General features: G+C 44.2%; 3 protein-coding genes across 3 annotated transcripts in view; 1 reads left to right on the top strand and 2 right to left on the bottom strand.

Annotated features, from left to right (window-relative positions):
* Window positions 1–7,982: 7,982 nt before the first annotated feature.
* On the top strand, window positions 7,983–10,357 carry irak1bp1 (interleukin-1 receptor-associated kinase 1 binding protein 1). The gene is made up of 4 exons (XM_012832057.3): window positions 7,983–8,293; window positions 8,402–8,467; window positions 8,583–8,713; window positions 9,424–10,357. The coding sequence occupies exons 1-4, from the start codon at window positions 8,000–8,002 to the stop codon at window positions 9,680–9,682; spliced, it is 750 nt and encodes a 249-aa protein (XP_012687511.2). The 5' UTR covers window positions 7,983–7,999; the 3' UTR covers window positions 9,683–10,357.
* A 74-nt stretch (window positions 10,358–10,431) lies between these two features.
* Window positions 10,432–13,256, bottom strand: si:dkey-261l7.2. Its single transcript, XM_031581909.2, has 7 exons — window positions 13,006–13,256; window positions 12,600–12,744; window positions 12,419–12,508; window positions 12,228–12,322; window positions 11,632–11,792; window positions 11,276–11,392; window positions 10,432–11,017 (listed from the first exon to the last, which is right to left on the bottom strand). The coding sequence occupies exons 2-7, from the start codon at window positions 12,722–12,724 to the stop codon at window positions 10,922–10,924; spliced, it is 684 nt and encodes a 227-aa protein (XP_031437769.1). The 5' UTR covers window positions 12,725–12,744; window positions 13,006–13,256; the 3' UTR covers window positions 10,432–10,921.
* Window positions 13,257–15,828: 2,572 nt separating this feature from the next.
* Window positions 15,829–26,215, bottom strand: part of LOC105904209 (pleckstrin homology domain interacting protein) — a 55,383-nt gene continuing 44,996 nt past the window's right edge. Inside the window, 11 exon segments of the mRNA XM_031581908.2 lie at window positions 15,829–16,939; window positions 17,153–17,589; window positions 18,127–18,245; window positions 18,247–18,321; window positions 19,857–20,009; window positions 20,153–20,308; window positions 20,715–20,771; window positions 20,983–21,055; window positions 23,084–23,209; window positions 23,530–23,650; window positions 24,376–24,531. Coding sequence (XP_031437768.1) covers window positions 16,164–16,939; window positions 17,153–17,589; window positions 18,127–18,245; window positions 18,247–18,321; window positions 19,857–20,009; window positions 20,153–20,308; window positions 20,715–20,771; window positions 20,983–21,055; window positions 23,084–23,209; window positions 23,530–23,650; window positions 24,376–24,531 — 2,249 coding nt within the window. The 3' untranslated portion in view covers window positions 15,829–16,163.

Below are 26,215 nucleotides of genomic sequence, written 5' to 3'. Positions count from 1 at the left end.
CCCCCCTCCCTCAGACACACACACACACACACACACACACACACACACACACACACACACACACACACACACACACACACACCGTCTGCAGCACAGCCAGGAGTCTTAACAATGCGCCACGTGCCACAGCAAATGAGGCAGAACAAATAAACAGCCTGTCTCGCCTCACCCCTCAACCTCTCACTTTGCTTTGACGGACACATCTCCTGGCCAATCGCGTCCGGCATTTTGTGTTGTTTTTCCACTTTTTTTTCCAGCTGAACCTCAGACAAACGGACATCCATCCAAATGCAACTCGGTGCCTTTATGGGTCATGCTTTTAAAATGCATTAAGAGGTCCCTAGCAGGCACAATGAAACTCGGAGAACGGACTGAGTAATGGTTTTTAAAAAAGCTTTAAAACGTCCACACTGACGATGAGGAAAGCATTTAATTATTTTTCACTACTTTTTTATGACAACATCAATGGAAATTGCCTCTAGTTCACTCTGCTTTTACATTTTTCCTTGTTATTAAAATTGTGTGATATATCATGACTGGCCAGCAGTAGTCTAATGTGTGTAATAATCAAAGGGGGCCAAATGTTGAGGGGAGGGGGTAGTCATGTACAAGTCGACTTTCAAGAATATTTCAAATGAAGCGTGAAGCTTGGGTACATTTTCACATTATCTTTCAACATACAAAATGACTGTGTGATTATTCCCTGCCTGTAACATCTCCCTGAAACCCAAACAGAAATCTCACACTCATTAAGTTATCGTTTTATAAATCTGACTGCGTGCGTAACGTGAGACGTGACATGTTGTGCTCCGGCCAGACCCAGAGCCTTCAGAGGAAAGCTGTGTGTTTATTTGAGTTTAAATGTTTACGGCCCCAGAGCAGAGTTTGGAGAAAGTCGCTGAGAAAGAGCCGCATCGAGACTTCAGCACAGCCTCTTAGACGACTTCTTCTTCCAGGTGCCTTCGTGTTATACTCACTTTGGCAATGTTTTCAAGGTGCCATTAATTAACATTGATTAACATTATTTCCATTAGGAGTGGCTGCGAAAGAGCCGAATTGAGACTTCCTCATCAACTCACAGGCTCATCGCCTGCCCTTCTCACCGCGTCAGTGTATTTGGTTACACGTTCTACGGGTTAATGCAGTAGTAAACATGAACATAATAAGTGTTAATAAGCCATATGGGGTTTTAAATGCTGCTGTCCCTAATTTGATTACGTTCACTAACGCATTAGGCTTTACATCCATTACATTAGATAGCGTGAACAAACCATGAACTTCCATGTAGACAAACATTATGTTATTAAAGGTGCAGTTAGCTATAGGACCATGAGTTTGAATGAGTGAATTTGACAATAACTGTATTGGAATAGAATCACAGACTCATGCCTTACTGATGTTAACTACACCCTTTGATCAATTCCAAATAAGGGAACCTAAATGTAGTTATCCTGCATTACTTCAAGTCAATGCTCAAACTTCATCTGTGCATTACAAGAGTGATAGGCTTTTATCTTATGGGAAGACAACCAAATATAAAATGTTTCTGCTCTGAACCAGGAAGTGCTGTAATATTGTGGTGTTGTCACCTGACCCTAACCACAATTTCCCCCAAGACTTGAATTCCTGACAAAAGCTTTTTTCGTTCTGCGCTTCTTGTTCGTGTCAGGTACTCACTTTTCCATTTGCGAGCCACAAGGCCACAAGGCTTCACATAAGGCCTTAATGAAGAGGTCCGGGAGGAATCCTTTGCAGGGTCCATTTCTTTCTCACAACAACACACTCATCTCTGAGGCAGGCAAAGGGAGTCTGGGCTTTCCATTACATGCATAATAACACACACCCAAACACACACTCAGTGTACATATTGGCAGATGTACTTCCTGGTAACTTACATGTGCAATAACAACCATACTGAAAATGAGAGACAGAGAGCGACAGAGAGAAAGAAAGAGAGAGAAAAAAAGAAACGGTGTATAACAGTCTGATCTTTTACAAACAGCAGGTCAGACACAACCTCACACAGATAAAACACATATTGAAGAAGGTCCTAAATATGTGAAAACATCTCACTTTGCCCACCACACACAGCACACAAACGTAGACAAATGCACACATATGGACATGCACATTCACACACACACAAGGGGATAGTGAAAGAGACACACACACATGCTTCTGATGGACATGCACTTTCACATAGAAATACATTCACACACAAAAACACAGATAGAGAGAGAGAGAGGGGGAGACACACACACACACACACATGCTTCTGATGGACAGCCTGTAGCTCCCACCCAGATTCGTCCTGCCCGAGGCAAGCTCCGCCCCTCGCCTGTTGACATTTCTAATCATGTCCAGAGTTCCATCTCACAGGGTCAAAGGTCAAATTTCTGCTTTCCCAGGACTCTGTGTGCATCCCCCCTATCCTCCCCTCTCACCACATACACACACACACACACACACACACACACACACACACACACAATCCTGCAGGGCCTCCTCTGTACAGTCCCCTTAAAACACACATCCACATTCACAGCCTTATCAACTGATCATGCTCCTTATCATCAGAGACAGCTACAAACACCACAAGCGTCTCTGCTGTGCAATTCCCCCATCGCAACCCACACTCAGAGACAGACATACACACACCTCTCTGCCCTAATCATTATTATCACTCATGATTCCAAACTGTGTGTGTTTATGTGTGTCTGTGCGTGTGTGTGTGTCTGTGTGTGCGCGTGTGTGTGTGTGTGTGTGTGTGTGTGTGTGTGTGCGTGTGTGTCTGTGTCTGTGTGTGCATGTGTGTGTTTCTGTGTGCGTCTGTGTGTGTGTGTGTGTGTGTGTGTGTGTGTGTGTGTGTGCGTGTGTCTGTGTGTGTGTGTGCGTGTGTGTGTGCGTGTGTGTGTGTGTGTGTGTGTGTGTGTGTGTGTGTGTGTGCGTCTGTGTGTGTGTGCGTCTGTGTGTGTGTGCGTTAGGGACCATCGAGGGAGGATACAGTGAGCTGTCATGCAGTAGGTAGGGAGAGCAGTGATGGGAGTGAGATGTGGTTAAGGAGAACTGGCCCAGGTCTAAATGTGGTGTGTGTGTGTGCGTGTGCGTGTGCGTGTGCGTGTGCGTGTGCGTGTGCGTGTGCGTGTGCGTGTGCGTGCGTGTGTGTGTGTCTGTGTGTGCGTGCGTGTGTGTGCGTGTCTGTGGGTGTGTGTGTCTGTGTGTGTGTCTGTGTGTGCGTGCGTGTGTGTGTGTGTGTGTCTGTGTGTGTGTGTCTGTGTGTGTGTGCGTGTGCGTGTGCGTGCGCGTGTGTGTGTGTGTGTCTGTGTGTGTGTGTGTCTGTGTGTGTGTGGTGGGGGTAATCTGCTTTATCATTTCCTCCGTAAGGGCCACAGGGGAATCTTCAAGCCTCTAGGACAGCCGCCCACACACAAACCACGCATTCAAAGACACATACACATATGAATAGAGAAACCAATGTGCACACATACCTACACACACACACACACACACACACACACACACACACACACACACACACACACACACACACACGCACCTACACACACACACACACACACACGCCATTCTTTATTGAGTGGAATTCATACCCATGCATCCAACCGACTACACATGTAAAATGGGATGTAAAATATGGGATGTAAAATTCCCATTTGCGGTGAAGAGGAGCCTTAGACCCCCGCTGATCCTCTTTCCTCTTCCTGTTCCTCCCTGTCACTCACTGAAAACATGAGGGGCTCATCACGGAGCAGAAACTGCAGGGAGAGGCGTGGATTTATAACTGAGGAGACTTCTGCGTTTTGAACATTTTTCTTTTTATTCATTTGACAGACATTTTTATTGACAAGTGAAGCTTGAGGCAAAAAAGCTGATCGAGAGGGTAATTACTAAGAGCAAAGTGCTGTGAAAACCACTTGATGCTTTTCAAATCCCATCCCATCATAGAAGTGTTTATAACTGAACAGGTTTGTCCTTGGAGACAGATTACAGCGTAACGTAAGAGACACAACAATAGGGGTACCACAATATTGTCCTTGAGAAAAGGTCCTAATGCTGTCTCAGGGCGAGAGACATATGTCTGTGTTTAGGACTCTCTCTTCGTGTGTCTGAAGTCCACCTTGAGGCTTATTGAAACATGGAGGACATATACTTATGGGTGAGTGACTGACAGCTTGCTGTTTCATGCTCCTTCACACACACACACACACACACACACACACACACACACACACACACACACACACACACACACACACACACACACACACACACACACACACACACACACACACACACACACACACACACACACACACACACACACACACACACACACACACACACACATTACAAAACAAACTGCACTGAAAAGCATTCTCCTCCTGCACAGTCAATGGTCTATGATCACTAAAATACTAGGATTATCATTATTCTCCAACATTATCCTCCTGCCCTGCTTGTAAGAGTATAGCACTGGACTGGGATGGGACAGAATTAGGAACATGTTTGAAGTACTATAATGGAAAACGGCACAAGTTATGCGCCTTATGAATTCATGGTACTTTCCCTTCTCAATGCACAATGGGCGCAAATAAACCCGACCACCGGCGGGCGTTGAGCCACTCGGTCTTGGAATTCCATGACAGCACCTCTCCCTCTGTCTTCTGCTCGTGCTCTTACTGTGTTTGATATGAAGGCCCGTAAATAACACGCAGAAACATTCATTTGACACGTCGGGTATAACACATACATGATTTATCGCCGCATGCAAGATGAAGGGTGATTTTCTTGGACAATACGAGAGGACGCACAGTTTATGTCAGGGAATGGGAGGAGAGACAGAGACATTCCAAAACTGTTCATTTTATTACGTACTGGGAGTGATGTGTGTGTGTGTGTGTGTGTGTGTGTGTGTGTGTGTGTGTGTGTGTGCGAGTGTGTGCGTATATGTATGTGTGCGTAGAGATGAGTGCGCCAGTGACAGAGACAAAGACTGAAAGAGAGAGAGAGAGAGAGAGAGAGAGAGAGAGAGGGAGAAAGAGAGAGAGAGAGAGAGAGAGAGAGGACCTTTCCCTGAGTGGGCCGCGCGCCCCGTTTACTCACATCGCGGAACTCGCCTCGCCTTTCCCCCGGGTTCCCCCCCCCCCGTTATCTAGAGCACTATCGACACTCTTTTGAAGCGGCCAGAGAAGCTTCTCAGTGTCCAACTTTCTGTCCCCAGTCGCAGTAGGAAAAATTACAAGATCCGCTCCTTCAATAGAATGGCAAGGTGCCAAACTCAAAGCCCACACTGCAAAGCAAATAAAATAGTCCACCGCATATATTTTGGCAAAGTCATTGCATCAGATATACACTTTCAAAAAGCGAAGAGAGGAAGATATGCGAAACTCGAGACAATATCAACAAATATGAACTCCGCATTTTCAGCCCGAGATTAAAAAGAACGGTTCACAGTTTAATATTGGAAGAAAAGAAAACAAACAGCATTGTTTAACAAAATGAGTGGCTTTCAAATCTATGGCCTGTCCACAAGCACGCTGCATTAGGGATGAAAACCATTAAAACTCAAACCAGCAGGGCTCTGGTCTACACTGTGATGGTCTACTACACTGTGCCAAACAAATGATGATCAACTCCAAGTCTTGACGCATCAGATCCGTTTATAAAACAAATTAATTTATACTAGTTTGAGCGAAAACAAAAACAAAAACAGCATGTAGTTTGGATTCATTGTTGGGTGAAGAAAAAGTCCAGAAAAAAAAAGAACGGAAGCTTATAGGTTAGAATAAGCCTGGATTGCATGAAGAGTGCTCAACAGTTTGCTGAATCAGTTTGGCTAAAATGTCTATTAATTAGTTAATCCCTGATATTCGAAGATATGCCAATATAATCATAATGATAGCCAATATTATAATAATATAGACAATGTGATGTTAGGGGACTGCCATTAAGCTTGGCCATTATTTCTGTTTTTCTCGTATCATTGTTGTAACAGGTAACCTTCATTAAAAAAGCCCATAGGCTATAAACTATATTCTGACAAGTTAACTAATTTGCCTTTAGATTTAGAAAAAATATTATGGAAAAAGGTTGGGGGTAGAAAAATAATGAATGGCTGAGTGTTCAAAACATTTACAATGTTATTATTTATAACAACGACATCAACAACAATAATAATAGTCACAATTAATCATCAAGAAACATAATCAATGACTACATTATTATTGTTGTTGTTGTTTACAGGTTTTTTTCAATCATTTTGACACGTTGGTCAATACCATGTCCGCTTTTTCAATAGCGCATCAGTTAAGCTTTCATGCAAAATGCACTACAACCACCAAAACCCTTCATATTTCACTCAAAAGTGACTTGTGCTGCCATAACTATAACAAATGCTCTCACCCAGCAAGACTAATTTATCACTTAACATACAATGAACTAAAAAACACAAACAACTTGAAGCGTGTCTTGCCATATCCTCTATATTTGCATAGATTAGTGTTGCATCACAAAAAGGAAGAGGTATGACACCTCTTTACAGTATGTTTTGTAATACCAAACAAATAAATAGGAAATTCTGCAATATGCTTCATGACAGTTCTATGCTGAAATTTCAGTGGTAAACCATAGTACAACAAATATTGTGCAGATACTTTTCATTTCCAATAAGTCAAACGACAACATGATACAACCAAAAGAACTCTATGGGAAACCTAATACTGTTCTATGGTGTTTTTTAACGAACTTCACATTTACTGCAACATTCTCCCTTGCCTTGAATCTTTAGAAAAAAGAAAAAAAAAACTTTGACATATCTTATCCACTTCTGCAAGCGAATCCTCCACACCCAAAAAATATTTCAAGCCAAGCAGCTATCATGACACCAAGAACAAAACTTTTCATCTGTTACAGTAGTTGGCCTGTTACGGTATTGTAGATTCCACTATTCAGTGTGATAAATGTACTGTAGTTGCATTCTTGAGTCACTTTCTGTCATTGATAGTCCATGACTTACATGGACAACAGCAAAAGTGGAAAAATCTCTTCAGCAGCAACTACATCTATATTTTGCCTATGAACATGCACATTTCAATGCAATTGTAATAACTTTTGTATTCATGGTAACAAGGCTGCATTTTGAAATCAGAACAATTTGTCTTATTTCAAGAGTATAGTTCAATTTGTCTATCAAAATAAAGCATATTTGCAACTACAGTGATCTACATTTTCTCAGGTTTTGAATTGAGAGTTAACTGTTTGGAACAGAGAAGGATATCTGCAAAATGTGCTGTAGTTGTATTAGTTGTAGTTTTGCTGGTGGTGAACACTGACTGAGGGAAGTATTCATGAAAAAGTGGTGATTGAATGCATTTTGTATCAAAGCAAATGCAAAAGTATCCTCAGTTTAGTTCACGTAGTTTACTGATGTGACGGACATCAGTACAAGTGTTTTGAAAAAGCCAACTCTGCACTGACTCAACCGTCCACCACCAAAAAGAAAAAGCTTTCACTGTCCACGGAAGACGTAAGCCCACTGGCAGGCTAGGTGGGCTTGAACTTGTTGCAGAGCTTCAGCTGAAAAAAAATAAAAAAAACAGCAGTCCTGAATGACCCACTGAAGTCTACTGACGGTTTCTGGTGATGAAAAGTTTGATTAATTGTCCTATAGTGCCACCCTGTGTTGGCGGTTGAATTGTGTAGGACTATTCTAATCAGACTAAAATTATGGGTCTAGATGACTACAGGCTTAGGCTAAGTGAAATTAGACGGCCGTTTACGAAACACGTACTTCACATGAAATACGAACAGCCATTTACTGACAAAATGAGAGTGGATATAGTGGATCTTCGAAGACTATTGCTTCTTCTCCCAGTGGAAAATATTCATCTTGGAGCTAGGCACTATCGCAAGACTACGTGTCCCGTCATGCCCTACTTTCATGTTACCATAGTAGCACTCCGCAGCTTTCTGGTCTACAGCAATGGCTAGCAGCCCCTCTCGTGTGTTTGCTGCCCTGCTTCCAGTTGCATCTGATTCATACGGCGACGAAAACTTGGTAGACTTCGGTCGGGTCGGTAAACCGACAACAGCAGAGGCACAAATACCCCCGAGAGAAGTTCAGGTTACGGGAAGTGCGGAGTTATCCTGCCCGCCCGACCGGGCTTCTGTTTCCATCAGTGTTAGCAGCAGCAAAGAGTCTGTAAATGATGTTAAGAACAGCGTCTCGCGACGTGTGGAATACATTCTTCAGACTGTCCGACAGCACGACGTGAAGGTAAAGTTGGCAGCAGTTTTTATAAGTTATTATGGTGGTAATTATTCTAGTCTGCGACACAAATGCTGTTTTTTATAATGTATCTAACCTCGAGTCTGTCTTTTAAAGGTGGCAGACACAGCCGTCACGAAATACATCCAAAGAGTGGATGACCTTTACATTATGGAGGCCGAGGTAAGTGCCTGGCCAGCAGGATATTATTATTTTAGTTAGTGGGTTAGTTTGTTTTAGACAGTAAATGTTTTCCTTACACATTATCCTGTGATCCTCAATATTATGCGGGATCCAGGTCCGAGTGGTGTTCTTAGATTTCGACAAGATGCAGAGAGTGCGAACCGTTCTGTTGGAGAAGTTGGATAAGAGTGTGTGTGTTGGAGATCCACAGTTCATACACAGCCCGGAGTGCCTCAGTACACTAAGGTAGGCACACACACACACACACACACACACACACACACACACACACACACCACACACACTATCAAGATTGTTTCATCAAGCTTTGGACAGAGAATTCCTAAAGAAGACTCATTAATAACCTTTCTGTTACAGGAAGGTTATCAATGCATCTTCTTGTTCCTTCCTCCTTGTATATTCCCTTGACTTTGAAATCCAACCATAGGCCTACCTATATAGTTTCTGATCCATTATCCATTATCATTACACTTTCTCATATTTCACAAGATGTTACCGTATTAATCTGATGTCAATCTTGATCAGATGATGTTATTGCACAGGTACAGTGACTGCAGAACACAAGCATAAAGCAGAGCAAGGGCACTGTATCAGTATCCAGTAGAATTATTTTTGTTTACCACTTTGTTCTTTCCCTTCTACCCATGGTTAAGGACTAAGTGGAGCTTGTATATTGGGATTTTATTTTATTTTTGATATATTGTCAATGTTATGTTTGATATATATACGTTAATGCCTTTTTATTTAGGTTGTATAGCCTTTTTTCACTCTGGCAGGGGGACTGTCAATGGAAACTAGTCTTTTGGCTATTATTGGGTGCATTTACATTTTAATGTTCATGAATGTACACTGTCCCTCTTGATCAAATAAATAAATTGATTGATTGATTGTATGTGATTGACATAACGTGTACTCCCTGTGCTGCGCTTTTCCAGGCGACGTGTGTGTGTGGCAGCGGTGGAGAACGCTCGTCTGAAAGCGAGTGAGGTGTGTTGCACTCTGGGACAAGGTCTCGGGCGGGCCTTGCTGGTCCGGGAGGAAGAGTCACGCGAATGGAGCGGCGGTTTCCCCAATGGAAGAGACACAACCCTCACATTACACCAGAGAGCAGGGCTTATCGCTCACACTGTCTCCTCGCGCGTGTTTGTGACCTTTGAACTTCGACCCAAAGACCGACCCAGAAAGAAACTATAGGGACCTACAACCATTGCTTGGATATAGCCTCTCTCTACTCTGTCATGCTCAGGCACTAACTTCTGAGAAGACCAGGGCCTATTTTCTCAAACTTAATAACACTATGATTGTCATTAAATGGAACATGGAGTATCATTCAAGAAAATACTATGATTGTCATTAAATGATACATGGAGTATCATTTTGAGCTATGTCTGTTGAGTATAATATTTGTTGCCATCTGAAATAATTTAATCACGGTTCTACTCCCTCAGTATCAGTAATATTTATAGATGTGGGCCCATGCTGAAAATGTATTGATGAGTGAATGGATGGATGCCTTAGTGACGGATTGGCTTAAATTATTGTGAGAGGTATTTCCTGTACAGCTGAACGTAGGAGGGATGGGAAAGAAAGTTTTGACAAAGAGCAATGAACTGTTAACAAAACATCAGTTCAAGACTGATCATTTGTGGCTTTGCACTGTATTTCCACTGTCTTTCAAACGATCTTCTGTAAAGAGCAGTTATTCACCAAAGAGACACTCGAAGGCCCTGAGGTCAGGTCACAATTAGCAAATCAAGAGCACTGTAATGTATTATAACTGTGGGATAGCACTGTTTACTGTCCCAAGGGGAATTTGTACTGGTTTGTATTCTGTGACAGAATTGGATTAAACAAAGTTTTGTCAGTTAATGAGAAGAACTGAAATTTTCCGAGGGCCCTGTATTCGTACCAGTCTCTAAAACAAACCACATTTTACAAAGGAGGATTATCGAGCCACATGGAGCATGGCAAAGACAATTTTATTGAAATGGAAAAGTAAATGTTCATAATGACCAATTGGGCAAAGCGGAGCAAACCTCCACATGGTGCCTTGATGCTGAAAGTCCCACAGTATTCGTCCAACATAACAGTCAATAAAATCAATGATCATTTCAAAGCACCACCTTGGCAACAGCTACATCACTTTCTCTCTTATAATAATCATTCCATCACAGGCATGTATAGCTAAGAAACAAACAGTTCAGTCTTCAAGCCTGTGATGAGACTATTACTTGTAAACTCCTTCACTCCTGCATCAGTGGGTTGGCTGTTGTTCATCTATCATTGTCAAACACTTGCATACACACACACACACACACACACACACACACAGATACATTGTATACTCTTGTTCTTTCTTTAACTGTTCTGTCTCAATCTATCCCCCCTTTCTCTGTCTCTGCTCTATTCACCTCTCTTCCTCCACCTTTTCCCTCAGTCTTCAGGGTAGATCTGTTCCAGCCAAGGCAACATCACAAACTTCCCTCCATCAAAATCGGAGAAGTACATGTCAAGGGTGGGGATGTCCGGCTGAGTAAAGGTGCAGAGAAAACACACACACACACACACACACACACACACACACACACACACAACACACACACACGTACACACACACATGCACACACACACATACACCACACACACACACACACATGCATACACACCTTGATACAATGCCATTCCAAAATACAACTGCATACAAGGCGTTGTAACAAATAGAATGACAAATGGAAAAGTTGAATGGATGTGTGCATTTGTGTGTGTGTGTGTGTGTGTGTGTTGTACCTTGTATCCTCTGATGAGCTTCAGGGTTGACTGAGGCAGGTATCCCACCATTATAGAGGTTGAGGCGGGGCCACTAAACACAACCTTATAATGAGGACTATCTGCTGCACTTTGCAGCTACACACACAAATACACACACACAAACACACACACACACACACACACACACACACACACACACACACACACACACACACACACACACACAACACACACACACACACACACACAGTGAGAGAGAGACAAAAATATGTGGACATTTAGCTTTCACAATTACATACATAATTCAATTCAAGAAACCTTTCTGGAAACCTAACTTGTCTAGTCTGCACATGTGTACGTAGAAATGTGTATACCTCTGACTCAGTGTATCTTTTCTTGATCCACTTTGATGGTGCTCGCAGTTCAGCATCCCAGCCCACAATCACGCCAACCATGTGGTTCTGATTCTCCATGACAACCTGACCCACCCTGTGCAACACATATGCTGGCCGTGGGCTGTGGATATCTTTTGAGGCTTTCACACACACACACACACACACACACACACACACACACACACACACACACACATGAAAACATGTTTCCCCAGATTCACTCTATGAATTTAAAATATGTTCATGTGCCTCCTTGGTGGCAAATCTCATTGACAAGATGGTATATTTCAACACTCCCTTACTTCAGTGAGCAAGTCCACTGTTAAACTAAATGAAACTGTACTGCTGTGAAAACCACACATTGTTACTGATACTTCTTTACAGCTATTCCCTTCTTGAGCTTACAAGGGCTTGAAGGAGAGAAGAGAAGAGCAACACGGATGCAAAAAATATAAATAATATCAAGGAAATTAAAAAGTTAGTCTTTATAAGATTGTCATAATCATGGTTATAACAAAGATTCGTTTTTACCTCCTTGAAGAGACAGGTCTCTAAAGAATGTGCTTTCGTCTTACCTCCAAAGTAACCAAGATCGTTGTCTTGGAGCAACACCTCAATGGGAGGGGTGCCATCCTCCACATCCTCCTCTTCCTCCGGGCTGTCAAAGAACCTGTAAAAGCTGTTGTCTTAATTTCCATAAGGCACGGAGGCTACGGCGGGTAATGTGCACTTCAAGGCAAGCACTATTTGAAAGTAATGAACTCACGTCACTTCGGGCACCCACGACGTTACCCACTCGCCCCAAGCGCTGGCGTTCAGGTAAGATAACCTCAGGTCATTCCAGGCTTTCAAAAGACTACAGCGAACAAATTGAAAATGTCATGAAATTATTGACAGACACAAGCACATTCAGAGAGAGAGAGAGAGAGAGAGAGAGATATGCCTGCCTTTTAATAGCGTGGAAGCGCTCTACCGCTGATCCCCTGGTCCATTTGGAGATGAGGAATTGCGCGGGTAAAGCCGAGAGTAGGAGCGTCAGCTGTAATATGGCTGTAGTGGTGATCTGAGGCATAACTTTACCACCTGCTAATTCTGACGGAGAGACCACACAGCACTCCGGTCAATAGCCTACTGAACGCAAAACTCAAGGACAAATCCAGCCAGTGGCATAGTGCTACAGCTGATTCGAGCAGCTTGGCAGCCGAGCTTTACACAATATATTTTTGAGGATAAGGAAGCTTTGTAATTAATTTAAATACTTGGTGCATGTAGAATACATTTAATTAAATTAAATTGATATCAGTGTCAACTTTACCAATTTCAACCAGTGGGTTGAACACCATAATATCCTACCTTGACAGGTAAGCTGACAGTAGCTCTGCGTCTCCAGATTTTAAACCAAATTTATATTAAACCAACAAAATATTGCCTCACTTAAGTCATATTAAACGGCAGGTTTACTAGCTACAACGTTTAGCGAGAAGTGGAATCATGTCGTGCCCCCTCTTTAAAGTTTTGCGGGTTACATTTGCATGAGCGTTCAGTTTCGGTCTGGCACCTGCGCGTTTATATTAATAACAAAAAGACCAAGAGGCGCACGCGTCCAATGACTGTCCTACACGACTAGAGGCACCCGTCTCTCGCGCCGCCACGTCAGGAAGGGGTGCCTCAGCCGGATATGTTTAGCAGGCGCTGTGGCAGCGGAGTGACACGAGATGGCAGTATCCTCAACAGAATGGATCTATACAATTTGTCCTACGTACACTGTCAAACACCTTTGGCAGTATAAAAAGTGTGTTTAAAGTGTAAAGGTTTGTGGTTAAAACAATGACATGTCAAACACATAACTGAGGGACAGCATTGTAAACACAACTGTTTATTTCTTTAAAATATCAGTATGAACTAATATGACAGCAGTACTCCCTACACATACATTCTATGCTTATGTTTTTTTTGCATTTACTTTTTTATATAAAAGTATACAAACTAACATATAAAGTCCTCTAATCCAATCTCCATGGAAACCAGAGGACAGTAAAGCCTCTTCCCAAACCTCACACAGAGAGGATTCTGGGAAAGGTTGCATGCAGCCCCCCCCCTCCCCCCATTTGACTTCTCCCTTCTCACCCCAGGCTCCACAAGTCACGTGATGGGTGGGTAGCATGATGTCACATCCTGTGCAGCACTCCATTGCTTTGTTTGTAAGGGTTGGTGGGATATTATATGGGTATCATAGTCATAGGAGTATAAAAATACGTACACTCAAAAACCTTAACACAACACACACTGGTGCCAAAGAGGTTGGACACGCACACACACACTCTCTCTCACACACACACACACACACACACACACACACACACACACACACACACACACACACACACACACACACACACACACACACACCACACACACACACACACACACACACACACAGCCACCAGGCTTTGGTTCTCCAAAACCAGCTTTTTAAACAAAGAAGACATTCCTAGACATTCACAACTTCACACCACCACAGAGTAATTTTTATAAAATTATATAAAAAAAGAGAGAAAGAGAGAACCAAACATCCAATAAACCATTGACCAAATCCACTCTTTGACTGACTAGGTCAGATAAAGAGTGTATCTGTTCCAGAGGACTCAATTAGTTCACATCAATCCAGATTCACAGAAGACCAGTCCACAAGAAATCCAGATCTGTCAGAGGCTCCAGAATCCAGTCAAAAGTCTGTCCAGTCCTCTTTGGCTGTGGGTGTTCAGAAATCATGGAGCCACATCAGCCCAGTGAACACAGGACCATGACAGGGAGCAAGCAGAGGGCTAAGACCATGTCCTACAGGGGTACCCGTGGACCAGAATTCCACTGGGTACCAATGACGGTACCAGGAAGGGGCCAGAGCTACTCCAGAATCCTCTCACACACACACACACACACACACACACACACACACAGTTGGGGAATTCAAGGCACCATCAGAACGTACTTTATTCAGTCCAAACACGTGGACGCGCGCGCATACACACACACACACGCAGACAGCAATTCTCTCATGCTCATTTACAGTTGCGCACATTAAGTGCAGGCCCAACCATAGAGGACAGCATAAGAAATACCTAAAACTAGACTGTTTACAAAGGGATTTACATATCAAAATGTACAGAAGTCCTCTGAAACTATTAGCACAACATACAGCAAACCCCAGGTTTTTAAGTGCATAATCATGTGTTGAAACACTCCCACATGTACCTTGTGTATTTAAAAAGGTACCAAGAAAAGTTTCAATGGACACACACACACACACACACACACACACACACACACACGTCATGACTTCATCTCTCTCACTGTTGAGTGGCTGTTGAAAATGGCTTGACGTCACATCTTGTAAACATGACTGCATCACTGCCTCTCTCTCTCTCTCTGACACACACACACACAACTTTGGGAACAGGTGAGTCTGCTCTAACTGGAGAGTGAGTATGATGAAAACCAAATGCAATGACTCACTGCGCTGGTCTCTCTCTATCTCTCTCTCTCTCACACACACACACACACAGACACACGCACACACAGATACTCACAACCTTATAGCTCCTGGACTTGCTTACTGGATGGATCTCTCTCTCTCTCTCTCTCTCTCTCTCACACACACACACAGTAAACCATCCAGGTTACTTGAAATGGGTGGGTCGCACTCCTCTAGTTGTTTAAATATAAACTGAACGCTTTGGTAGGCTTGAAATGGTTTACAACCGGCTCACATTTAACACAAGAGACATTGTATGGAGACTCCACGCTTAAAGAAGACCTAGGAGCTAGAATAGCAGAGCACAAGCAGACACTAGTGAACTGAATGTAGCCCAAGAAAATGGAGTATAATTGAGGACTGGAGAAAAGAGAAGATTCACAGGTAAGTGTTGAGTAGACCTCACCACACACACACAGTTGGATTTTGAAGCACACATATACACATTCTACATAGGCAGGCACACTGACATGTAATGAAAACACACACTCATAGATTAGAGAAGAGAGAGAAAGTGTGTGTAATGGTGTCTGACACTACATAACAATAGGTTAAATGAACACAAAGCAATGGCAGTGCCATGTTCAGTGTGTGTGTGTGTGTGTGTGTGTGTGTGTGTGTGTGTGTGTGTGTGTGTGTGTGTGTGTATGACTGCACATCTGTATGTGCATGTTTGTGTGTGAGAATGTATAAATGTGTGTGTGTGTGTGTGCGTGTGCGTAGGATGGTGCTACTGGTCTCCACAGAAGTTTGTATGTCATTGCACAGGCCATGTGTCTCAGCAAGGCTGTACACAGTCACAGTCTCTCACACACACACGGTCACACACACAATTTACAGTCTCATAGCAGCAGGAATGGCATTGCCCCAGTGGATCATGGGACAGCTCAGGGTGTATGGGGGAGCAAGAGTGGGGGCACTCAGACAAGTCAACCCCATGTGCGCTCACATCACCGTGGTTACGGACACATCGCTGTGGTTACCAGCCGATGAGGTTGGCCTTGGCCTTCTCTGTGAGCTTGCGCACGCGGCCCTTGCTGGAGGTGCCGAAGGTGAGCGAGGAGTCCTCGAACAGCAGCTGCCTCTGGTCCTCCTCCGAGTCGTCCTCGTTGTAGTATGCCGTCCGTCGCCCCTGGTTACGCGTCTGCATCGACCCCTTGTCTGCTCCAGCACCCGCCTCCGACTCCCCTTCCTCCGGGTCCTCCTCATCGTCATGGAGATCGGTTTCGGGGTGCGTGGTTTCCTCTGTGAAGCGGCGGCTGCTCCGCCTCAGAGCTGCTTTGGGACTGGACGGCTGGGGGGTGGAGGTTGAGGTGGAGGCGGAGGTGGAGGTTGAGGTGGAGGTGGAGGCGGAGGCGGAGGTGGAGGCGGCTGGGGCCGGGGCCTGAGCAGGAGTCCTGTTTAACCTGGGCCGCCCCCGCCTGGGCCTCTCCGGAAGCCCCGCCCCCGAGTCTGATAAGCTGGTGTCCTGGGCAGAGGAGGAAGCTCCGCCCTCGTCTCCCGTGGAGCGGTCTTGCTCCTCCCCCTGGGCAGAGTTCCGCCTCATCTCCTCCAGCTCCTTCTTGCTCTTACGGCCGCGCTTCTTCCCCGGGGGACGGGGCAAGGGGGGAGACTCTGGTGCCTGGACAACGACTGGTCTAACAGGCCTCTCGTCCAATCGTGGCCGGCCTCGTCTCCGGCCCACCCCCAGAGTCACGTGACTGCTGTGGCCATTTAGGTGGGGGCTGGTCTGAGACGGACTGTCGTGTACTGGACCTAAGAGAGAGGGAGAGACAGAGAGACAAGGAGATATGAGAGAGGGAGAGAGGGGGCGATAGAGAGAGATAAGACATAGGAGTGACCAGACTGATCTTGTGTGAGAGATGATGTGTTCATGATAAATAACAAATGATCAACACCGCCGTTTACCTTCATTAACATTCCTCAGGTGAGTGTGAGCGTGTGTACATGCACTATGTGTGTGTGTACCTGGGTTGAGTCTGACGGGGGTGCGGAGCTTCCGTCGGGGCCTCTCCCTGGATCCCCCCTCATTGCCAGAGCTGACGGGGTCATGGGGCGTTTCCGTGGATACAGAGGCAGGGCTGGAAAGGGAGGCGGAGTTGGAGTTGTGCGCTCGCAGCATCCGAGGCGATGCCTCCGGCGGGTGGGTGGCGGCCAGGGGCGGCGAGGGCGGAGCGCTGGCAGGTGCGGGGGTGTGTGAGTGAGTTGGAGTGTGCGTGCTGCCGCCGAAGCGCGCAGATCTGCGCGTGCGCATGGCAGCGGCGGCAGGTTCCGCCTTCCCATTTATATGGGGGAGGTTCTGACGCAAGGTGGCAGACCTGGAGGAGGGGCCCGGAGGAGGGGGCGGAGATACGTGGTTTACACGGGGAGGAACTCGGGAGGAGACACGCCTCTTCCTGTCTGGGCTGAAAAGAGCAAGAACGATGATAAGGGGTTAAGCCAGTCACAGCACAGCCCAGCATAACATCTACAAGAAGTCTCTCCAGGATTTAGCATTTTCACAAAATCGAGCAAATTCAATGATTTACCGCATCGGGGAATTTTCTCTTACTATCGCAATATTTCCGCAAAGTCATGGATATTTGCAATTTTATTTAACTCAAAATCCTCACCATTTTAACCGCAATTTGTGAGAATTTCCACAGCAAATTCTATTACTTTTTATTACTTTTGGCCTAAACAATCACAACAAACCCTTGGTCCTCATTCAAATCCTAGACGTATACTAATGAGGGAGACAAATAAAACTAGGAATAATAATTTAGGAATCATCTCACTGCTTTGGGTGACAGAAATATCAGAATTGAGACCATCTGGGCTCAATTCATTGCAGTACTGACTAATGTGGAGAATTAGTGTGTCTGACACTTGATAGTTCCGACAAGGTCTTAAGAGATACCTTATCCTTGAAACCCTCAGTGAATCGCAGAACCTCCATTTACCTGGAGCCTGTGCTGCTGGCTGGTGAGGTGCTCCTCTTCCTCCTCTTCATTGTCTGCCTTGTCAGACGCTCGCTGTGCAGACGTTGCCGTGTCAAGCGGTCCGATTGCAACCGCTGGGCGGGCCTTGAAGACGGTGAGGATGGAGGTGACGTGCTCCTCGAACAGCGCCGACAGACGCAGACTCATGCTATAGATCTATACAACAGAAAGCATAGATTTACAACACTAACGTAATTGTTACACAAAAGTAACCCCCCAGGTATTATGAGGAAAGCCTTGATTTACAGAAGCTGGAAAAAGTAGGATGAAAGAATGCATGACATGAAATCTTCATCTTCATTCTAGGTCCTCTTTATTAAGCCAGTGTATCTCCAAAAGTCAAACAGAACAGGACACGGTGTAGCGAGCACAGTGCACAGGGCTCAAAGGAGTTTCCAAAGCATGTGGCTTCAAGCAAGAGGCAATTCTGAAGATCGGGGTGGGGAAAAGCATCTAGGCATTTATGAATGTGCTCCTATTCAATCATTTAAACAAGTTGTCTCCAGACTATGAATGCTGATCAGGTAAGTGCTGAAGTCATTACAGAGCCCTGTAACTAGGGCTGTCCGATTATGGCAAAATCATAATCACGATTATTTTGGTCAATATTGAGATCACGATTATTTAACATGATTACTTATTCAGTGTTTCCCCCAGGATTTTTTTCAGCTGTGATGTGGTCGTGCACACGGACAATGCTGGAACCCCAGTGCTTTTATTAATTAGAATTTCTTATTAACTTTATTTATTATCATCAATGCATATGATGTTTATATAATAATATATTACTGTATTAATTCATATTTTGTCTTCTTTTCTTCTTAGAAATGGTAAATAGACGTACGCACAAACAAGTGTTCAAACAATCATCTTTAATTTATTTGTGTACTGGGTACTATGCACTGTTTTTTTTTTTTAGTATTCAGTTGAAAAGATAAGTACGATGTATGATGAAGTAGGCCTACATTGATTAATAGTGCACTGTCCCTTTAAAAATGTGCTGGATTAGGTTACGTTTTTATACGGAGATGTGACATGAACGTGATACTGGAAAGTCCACTGTTTTTGCATCAACCCAAACCAAGCTGTTTATTTCAGGTATGCAAATCACGGTAAATAAACATCTCTGTGTTAAAGATTTCCCAATACACCACTGGTCTTATACAGTACTCTCTGACGTGACTTAACTAACTGGTTGCCGTTTATTTGCACCATAGATTAGGCCTGTAGCATTTAACTATATCTAGCTGTTCGTCATAGAATGTTCGTCATGAATAATAAACCGTGTGAAATTTCAGCAGTGGCATTTTTTTTTGTTTTGTTTGTTTGTTTTTACCTTTCTTGTTGACCAAAGGCTCTCTTTCCATCATCTGGTTCGAGCTGAATTAAACATGCCATAGCCTGGCTGAGAGTGAGTTTAGGCTTTTAGGGAGGGAAGAAAGCGCACTGCTGTAAAGGAAAGGGGTGCGCTGGACTTATAACAAGACATAACGAAACCGGAATGCGGCACATTCATCGTTCTTGTTTTGGTAATCGTTCGAAACCAAATTTGTATTTGAAAATAAAATTGTATTAAATCGCCCAGCCCTACCTGTACTTAGTAAAGTTACAACATTTATGAAGATGCATTTTGTGGCCTAGAAATTGGCAGCATGGTACAAGGTGTGGTGGTGATGCGGTGAATGGCTCACCCTTGACTTCTTGCTGGGCGTGTAGGCTTTGGAGTTGCTGAAGATGAGGCGTACATCTTTGCAAAGCTCCATGGGAGATTCGTACTCGTCCGCCAAAAGTGTGTTCAGAACTGTTCCAAAGTCCATGGGGGTGTCCACTATGTCCAGGTAATCCTGAGAAAGACGAGAAGTTTACAACCCTGATCTGTATATGTGGAAGGGGTGGGGGAACGAGTGTGTTTCTGAAAGCTATTTGAAGGGTCAGGGTAGAGTGTGTGTGTGTGTGTATATGTGTGTGTGTGCGTGCGTGTGCGTACCGAGTATTCCTGCAGATCCACAGGCTGTCTGAATGGCTCGGAGTCTTCACACTGGAAGATGAGGTCCAGCAGCTCTCTGCAGCGCCCCTTCCAGGCCTCTGGGTCATGTGACTGTGGCTTGTTCCGTAGGCTCCTCAGCATTGGCCGCTGAGCCTTCTGTGCCCATGACATCATCAAAATGAGACCAAAGAGGAAGTCAATCCACAGGCAGTGAGTTAGACAAGAGACCTTCTTCGAGTCAACGTGAGGGTACTGATATGTCTGCGCTGATCCTTTGCATAACGATTACCTGATTCCCCTCTCCCTTTCAAAACATGAATTAAAAATACCCTTGCATATAATGACTGGTAGCGTGTCTGGTTTGCATATAACCAACCAGATGAATTGGCTGATAATTAATGTCCCTGAAGGAACACTGCATGTAGAAAAGATGTACTAGTAAAAGACAACGGAGTTACACCATACTGCCTAATTCAAAACAACTCTTTAAATATTGATGTTATTAGTATCTGGTGGTGGTCATGCTGTTGGTGATAGATTGTGTGCGTGTGTGTGTGTGTACCTTCTTAATGCATGTGGATGTGCCAGGGGCATCCTCATCCACATCCTCATCTTCATCCTGAGTTGTCATGGAAACAAACAAAATGACAGTGCCCTGTCAAATAAATGCAAGCGCAGCAGAACACCTGCCAGAAATGCACGATTGTGTGTGTGTGTGCGCGTGTGTGTGAGTGAGAGAGAGAGAGAGACAGAGAGAATGAGAGATAGTGTAAGAGAGAGTGTATGTGTGTGTGCCTGTGTGAGAATGTGTGTGGAGGGGTGTCACGTACACTGCTGGTATCGGAGAAGGTCTCTTTCTTCATTTTGTGGTAGAGGGGGATGATGTCTGTGCAACTTTGGTCCCTGTGAGGGGGAGAAACCAGAGTTCGAAACCAGGGGGAGGGTACGGGGAAGTCACAATGATGGTACAACCCACATCACCTCCTTTTAAATCCCCACACCTATTCTAACCAATCAAACAACTCCAACACCCACAGTCAAGGTGATAGCGATGATAAAAAAAAAAAAAAACATCAATACTGCAAAGGGCTTCAATTCAATGTGGAACCCAACTTTATTAGAGTGACATCATTTTACAGATGTCACCAGAACACAGTAGCTTGTAAAAACAGATCACACACAAACACAAACTGAACAAGGCCACAAGGGTGTCAGCAGGTAAGGTAAATGCAAACATTTAATAACAGCCACCACAACAATCAATATTGAGTATGATCTCTTCACATGCGCGTGAAATCCATCTCAGTCACAGACTGCTTAAGCCTCTGTCATATTCTATCCTCATAAGTAGTATCTGGAATAAATTGGTTTGGGCCATTCAACACCTTGCTGTGACCTTATGAAGAACATGGAACATGGAGTAGAGGCAGAAAGCCTCTGAGCACTGATCATATTTTATGAGAAGAACGACATTTTTAATGTATTAAAGCTAAAACGCCTCGCAGTGACGTGTCCTGCCTTCACATGACTGATAATAATAAAGGGCACAAATATTTTCTATGATCGTGACACAAGTTGAAGTGTTAACAGATCTGTCCAAACCGCCCTTTAGAACAGATCATATTCTATGACAACCCCTTAAGTGGATGGATTATAAAACCCCTAATAGTCAAAGGTTCCTTTGAGACCCACACCCTGTTGAATACAGACAAGCACAAGACATAAGTAAATGAAAATGAACTGTAAAGAACTGAACTGAATTGATGTGAACTGAACTGCCTGATCGGCACTGAATGTTGGATACCTCTGGTCAATGAGAAAGCGATTTCCAGTGACCATGGCATAAAGCGCAAGTATAATCCCGACCCCTTCCTGACTGCTCTGCTCTCTCTCAGATGAGGAAATGCAGGAAGCAGGATGTCTAATTGGGCCTGAGTGACTCAGAGAGTACTGAGGGGTTGACTCATGTCTGCGCTGGACAAAGGTGCTGAGTGCACCATCTGACATTAAGAATGGCCTCTCGTGTTCACACGTCCCCTCTGCGCCTCGGAAAACAGCGGACACTTAGAACGCAGAACATCTAGACACTTAGAACACAGAACATCTAGGGACTTAGAGCTCAACAGGTGGAACAAGAGCCTAACAACACCTAGGTCATTCATCTGTTCTCCAAGGTCATTGATCTGTTCTCCAAGGATGCATCTGTTACTAGGGGTGGGAATCTCTTGGCACCTCACGATTCGATTCGATTCCGATTCAGTGGTCAACGATTCGATTCTAAACCGATTATCGATTCTACACCGATTATCGATTCTAAACCGATTATCGATTATCAATTCTAAACCGATAAAACGATTATCGATGCATGTCGATTTTTAAAACATCTGAGTTTGCTACTCAGAGTCTCAAATCACTTCCTTCTTTGTGTTTGATAATTAAAGAAAATCAACAGATGAATTACCTTCTATATTTTTTATTAGAGAAAAAGCTTTCCCTTGTCACAATTATGACTTTCAATGAACAATGCAATAATCGATGCAGCTTGCATTTCAACACAAAATGAATGTGTAAAAAAAAAAAAAAAAAAAAATAATAATTTTTTTTTTTTTTTTTGTATTAAAAAATCGATTATGAACTTTTCTGAATCGAGACAGAATCGTTCTAGAGAGAATCGAGAGAAATCGAAAAATCGACCCCCACCCCTATCTGTTACGATGTTGCATCTGTTACTCGGGATAAGAGCGTCTGTGTATTGTGCGAATTAAAGTATTCTTCCTTAATCTCAACAGATGATCTCAAAGACAAGATGAGGTAACACAGGTGTCGGTCAGTACGTTTTTTTAAACCTTGTTTTATGTTGGTAAACTGCACAAAACTGTGTATCGTGTGGTGTGTAGAGATGGTGATGAATGGTATGACAGTGAAACTCACTTGATAAACTGCAGCATGAGGTCAGAGACAAATTTAGCTGTCCGGACAATAAATGCGCCGGGCTCGTTGAAGGCCCGTGCGTTATGTTCAATATAACGCACCTCCCACATCAGAGACGATATACGCCTGAAAAAATACACACACACACACACACACACACACACACACACACAAGAATATCCGCATACATTAGTTTGTAAATAGACAAAACATATATTAGCTTGTAAATAGAGTGTATTTAGAAGGAATGAGTTATAAGGACTGGGGATGTTTTAATATAAATGGATATATAATATACAATGACATAAATACTGTTTGTGTGTGTCTGTGCGTTTGTGTGTTGAAGTGTATGTGTGTGTGTTTGTGTGGTTGTGTGTGAGTGTGTGTGCCTGTGCGTTTGTGTGTTCGGAGTGTGTGTGTCTGTGCGTTTGTGTCTGTGTGTGTACCTGTAGAAGCGGTTCTCCAGTCGGCCCCTGATGGTACTGAGGTCGGTGACGTAGGCCACCAACGTGCAGTAGGTGGGGTAAGCCTGCAGGTCCACTGGAAGAGCAAATGGAGTAGCCACATCTGAGAGAAACACACACACACACACACACACACACACACACACACACACACACACACACACACACACACACAGACAGACAGACAGACAGACAGACAGACAGACAGACAGACAGACACACACACACACACAGACACACACACACACGCACACACAGACACACACAAGTGAACATGCATGTACGTTGTCATCATATGTTATGGAAAATTAGGTTGTACACTCTTCCAACTATACTGTAAGCTTCTGTGCAATACCATGTCCGTACACAGTACTTCAATGATTCAGAGTGAGTGGCGTTACGTGATGATGTCACACACATTAGGGAAGGTGCTGATGAGGTCATCTCTGATGCAGTGATGCCAGGAAGGGCCAGCTTACAGTAAGAGAGGATGAGGTGATGCCACTTCTGGTGTTTGTGTGTTTGTGTGCGTGTGTGTGTGTGTGTGTGTGTGTGTGTGTGTGTGTGTGTGTGTGTGTGTGTGTGGGGGGGGGGTGTTTAAGTAGATGATGTCAGACTTTGAATGATGCTGAAGTTGGATCCTTACTGTGTATGATGAACTGTATGAAGAGTCTCACACACAGCGACTTACCCAGCATGCAGTGCTGTTGTTAGGTCTTTGTGTATGATTGTGTGTGTGTATCACTGTGTGTGTGTGTGTGTGTGTGTGTGTGTATGACTGTGTTTGTGTGTGTGTGTGTGTATGTGTGTGTGTGTACGTGTGTGTACCGAGCGTGCAGAGCTGGTCAATGCTGTTGATGATCCTCTCGCACTCCGCTAGGCGGGCGCTGTTGCCCCACTCCCCCTCCAGGGGCTGGTAGTGTAGGGAGCGCTGCTCCTCCTCAGTCAGGGGGATACTCTGACCCAACTCATCTGGAAACACTGCTACAGGAGAGAGGAGAGGAGAGAGGGACGGAGGGAGGGATGCAGAGAGAGAGAGAGAGGATGGATGGAGGAAGAGAGAGTAACAAAGAGAGAGGGAGAGGGATGGAGGGAGGGATGCAGAGAAAGAAAGGGGGGGGGTAACAGAGAGAAGGAGGGATGGAGGAAGAAAGTGACAGAGAGAGAGAGAGGGACAGAGGGAGGTATGCAAAAAGATCGAGAGAGGAGCGAGAGAAGGTGGGAGGGAGAAAGGGAGGAAAAGAGGGAAAGAGAGAGAGGGATGGAAAGCAGGAGAAAGATGGAGGGAAAGGGGGAGAGAGGGGGGAAGCAAGACCGGGAGGGGGGTATGGAGAGGGCAAAGAGAAAGAGAGAGGGCAGGGTAAAGAGAATAGAGACAGAAGGGAGAGAGAGAAAGTAAAAAGGCACAAATAGAGAGAAAGAGACAGAGAAGATGAGAGAGAGAGAGAGAGAGAGGGGGAAAAGAGAGCAAAGAGTGAAATGTAAGAGAGAGAAAGACAGAGGAGGAGAGAAATTGAGGTAGAAGATGATAAGAAGGAGAGACAGCCATTAGGAGAAGAGGAAGCATGCAGAGGGAGAGGGGGATGGGAGAACAGGAGAGAATAAAATGGGGGAGAGGGGGAAGAATAGAGGGATGCACAGAGACATAAATTAAACGAAGCGACAGAGAAGGATAGACAGACAGAGAGGTGGGGGAGGGGAGAAATGGAGAGAAAGAGAGTTATGGAGAGAAAGGGCAAAGAGTCACCAAAAGAGGGGAGAAGAAAGACAGCGGCAAGTGGACGGAAAAACAGGGAGTGAGAGAGAGGAGAGCATTGTTAGAATGTGTAACACGTTTGTCTTACACACACACACACACACACACACACACACACACACACACACACACACACACACCTACCTCCTATTTACAAGGCCAGTAAAAAAAAACAACTGAGCAATTGATGGGCTCCATTTAACCATCGTTACCATGACAACCCCATCTCTCCAGGACCCCCATTAACCAATAGCAATTTGTACAACGCTACATGACACACACATTGTCACTCCGTATGTGTCAGGGTTTCCATTACCACGTAAATTACCGCTTTTTCGGCCTGATAAAATGTATAGAAAAATGGTAAATTAAAAACTTGTCGGTCAAAATGTCCTGTAATAATGCTTATACAAAACATCAAATGTTTCCTTAAAACAGGACATTTGTGTTGCAACCATGAAACCGAAGCAAATCGATCTAACAGAATTGTCTTTTATTGATTTAAGATGCAGTCTGCAATTCGGTTTCGGTTTTGCTAAAGGTTGTTGATATTTGAGCTCAACCGCCAATCAAATTATACCCCACCCTTCTGTGATCCTGAAGCACTTTGTTGATTGGCTGGGAATGTTTATAACTTGGTCCAAGCCAAGAGTTAATTAATGCCAGAGTATTGATTAATGCAAGTCACAAATTCCGACCGCTTCTCAACGCCATTAGACAGAGTGGGACGAAAACTGGCTTTATCCAATCACGTTTCATTCTCTGTGAAGCTTCAGTCTGAGCTCCGCCCTCCAAAGCCTTCACCACATCCGCAGTAGTGGCCATTAATAGATTTTGATAGTCTCATTTTGATTGTCAGACAGATCATGGTGATCAGCTAATCAAATTATTTCTACTTCTATGAGGAGGGTA

The sequence above is a fragment of the Clupea harengus genome, chromosome 15 (genome assembly GCF_900700415.2).
Source record: "Clupea harengus chromosome 15, Ch_v2.0.2, whole genome shotgun sequence".
NCBI lineage: Eukaryota > Metazoa > Chordata > Actinopteri > Clupeiformes > Clupeidae > Clupea > Clupea harengus.
This window is presented reverse-complemented; position numbering and strand designations above follow the sequence as displayed.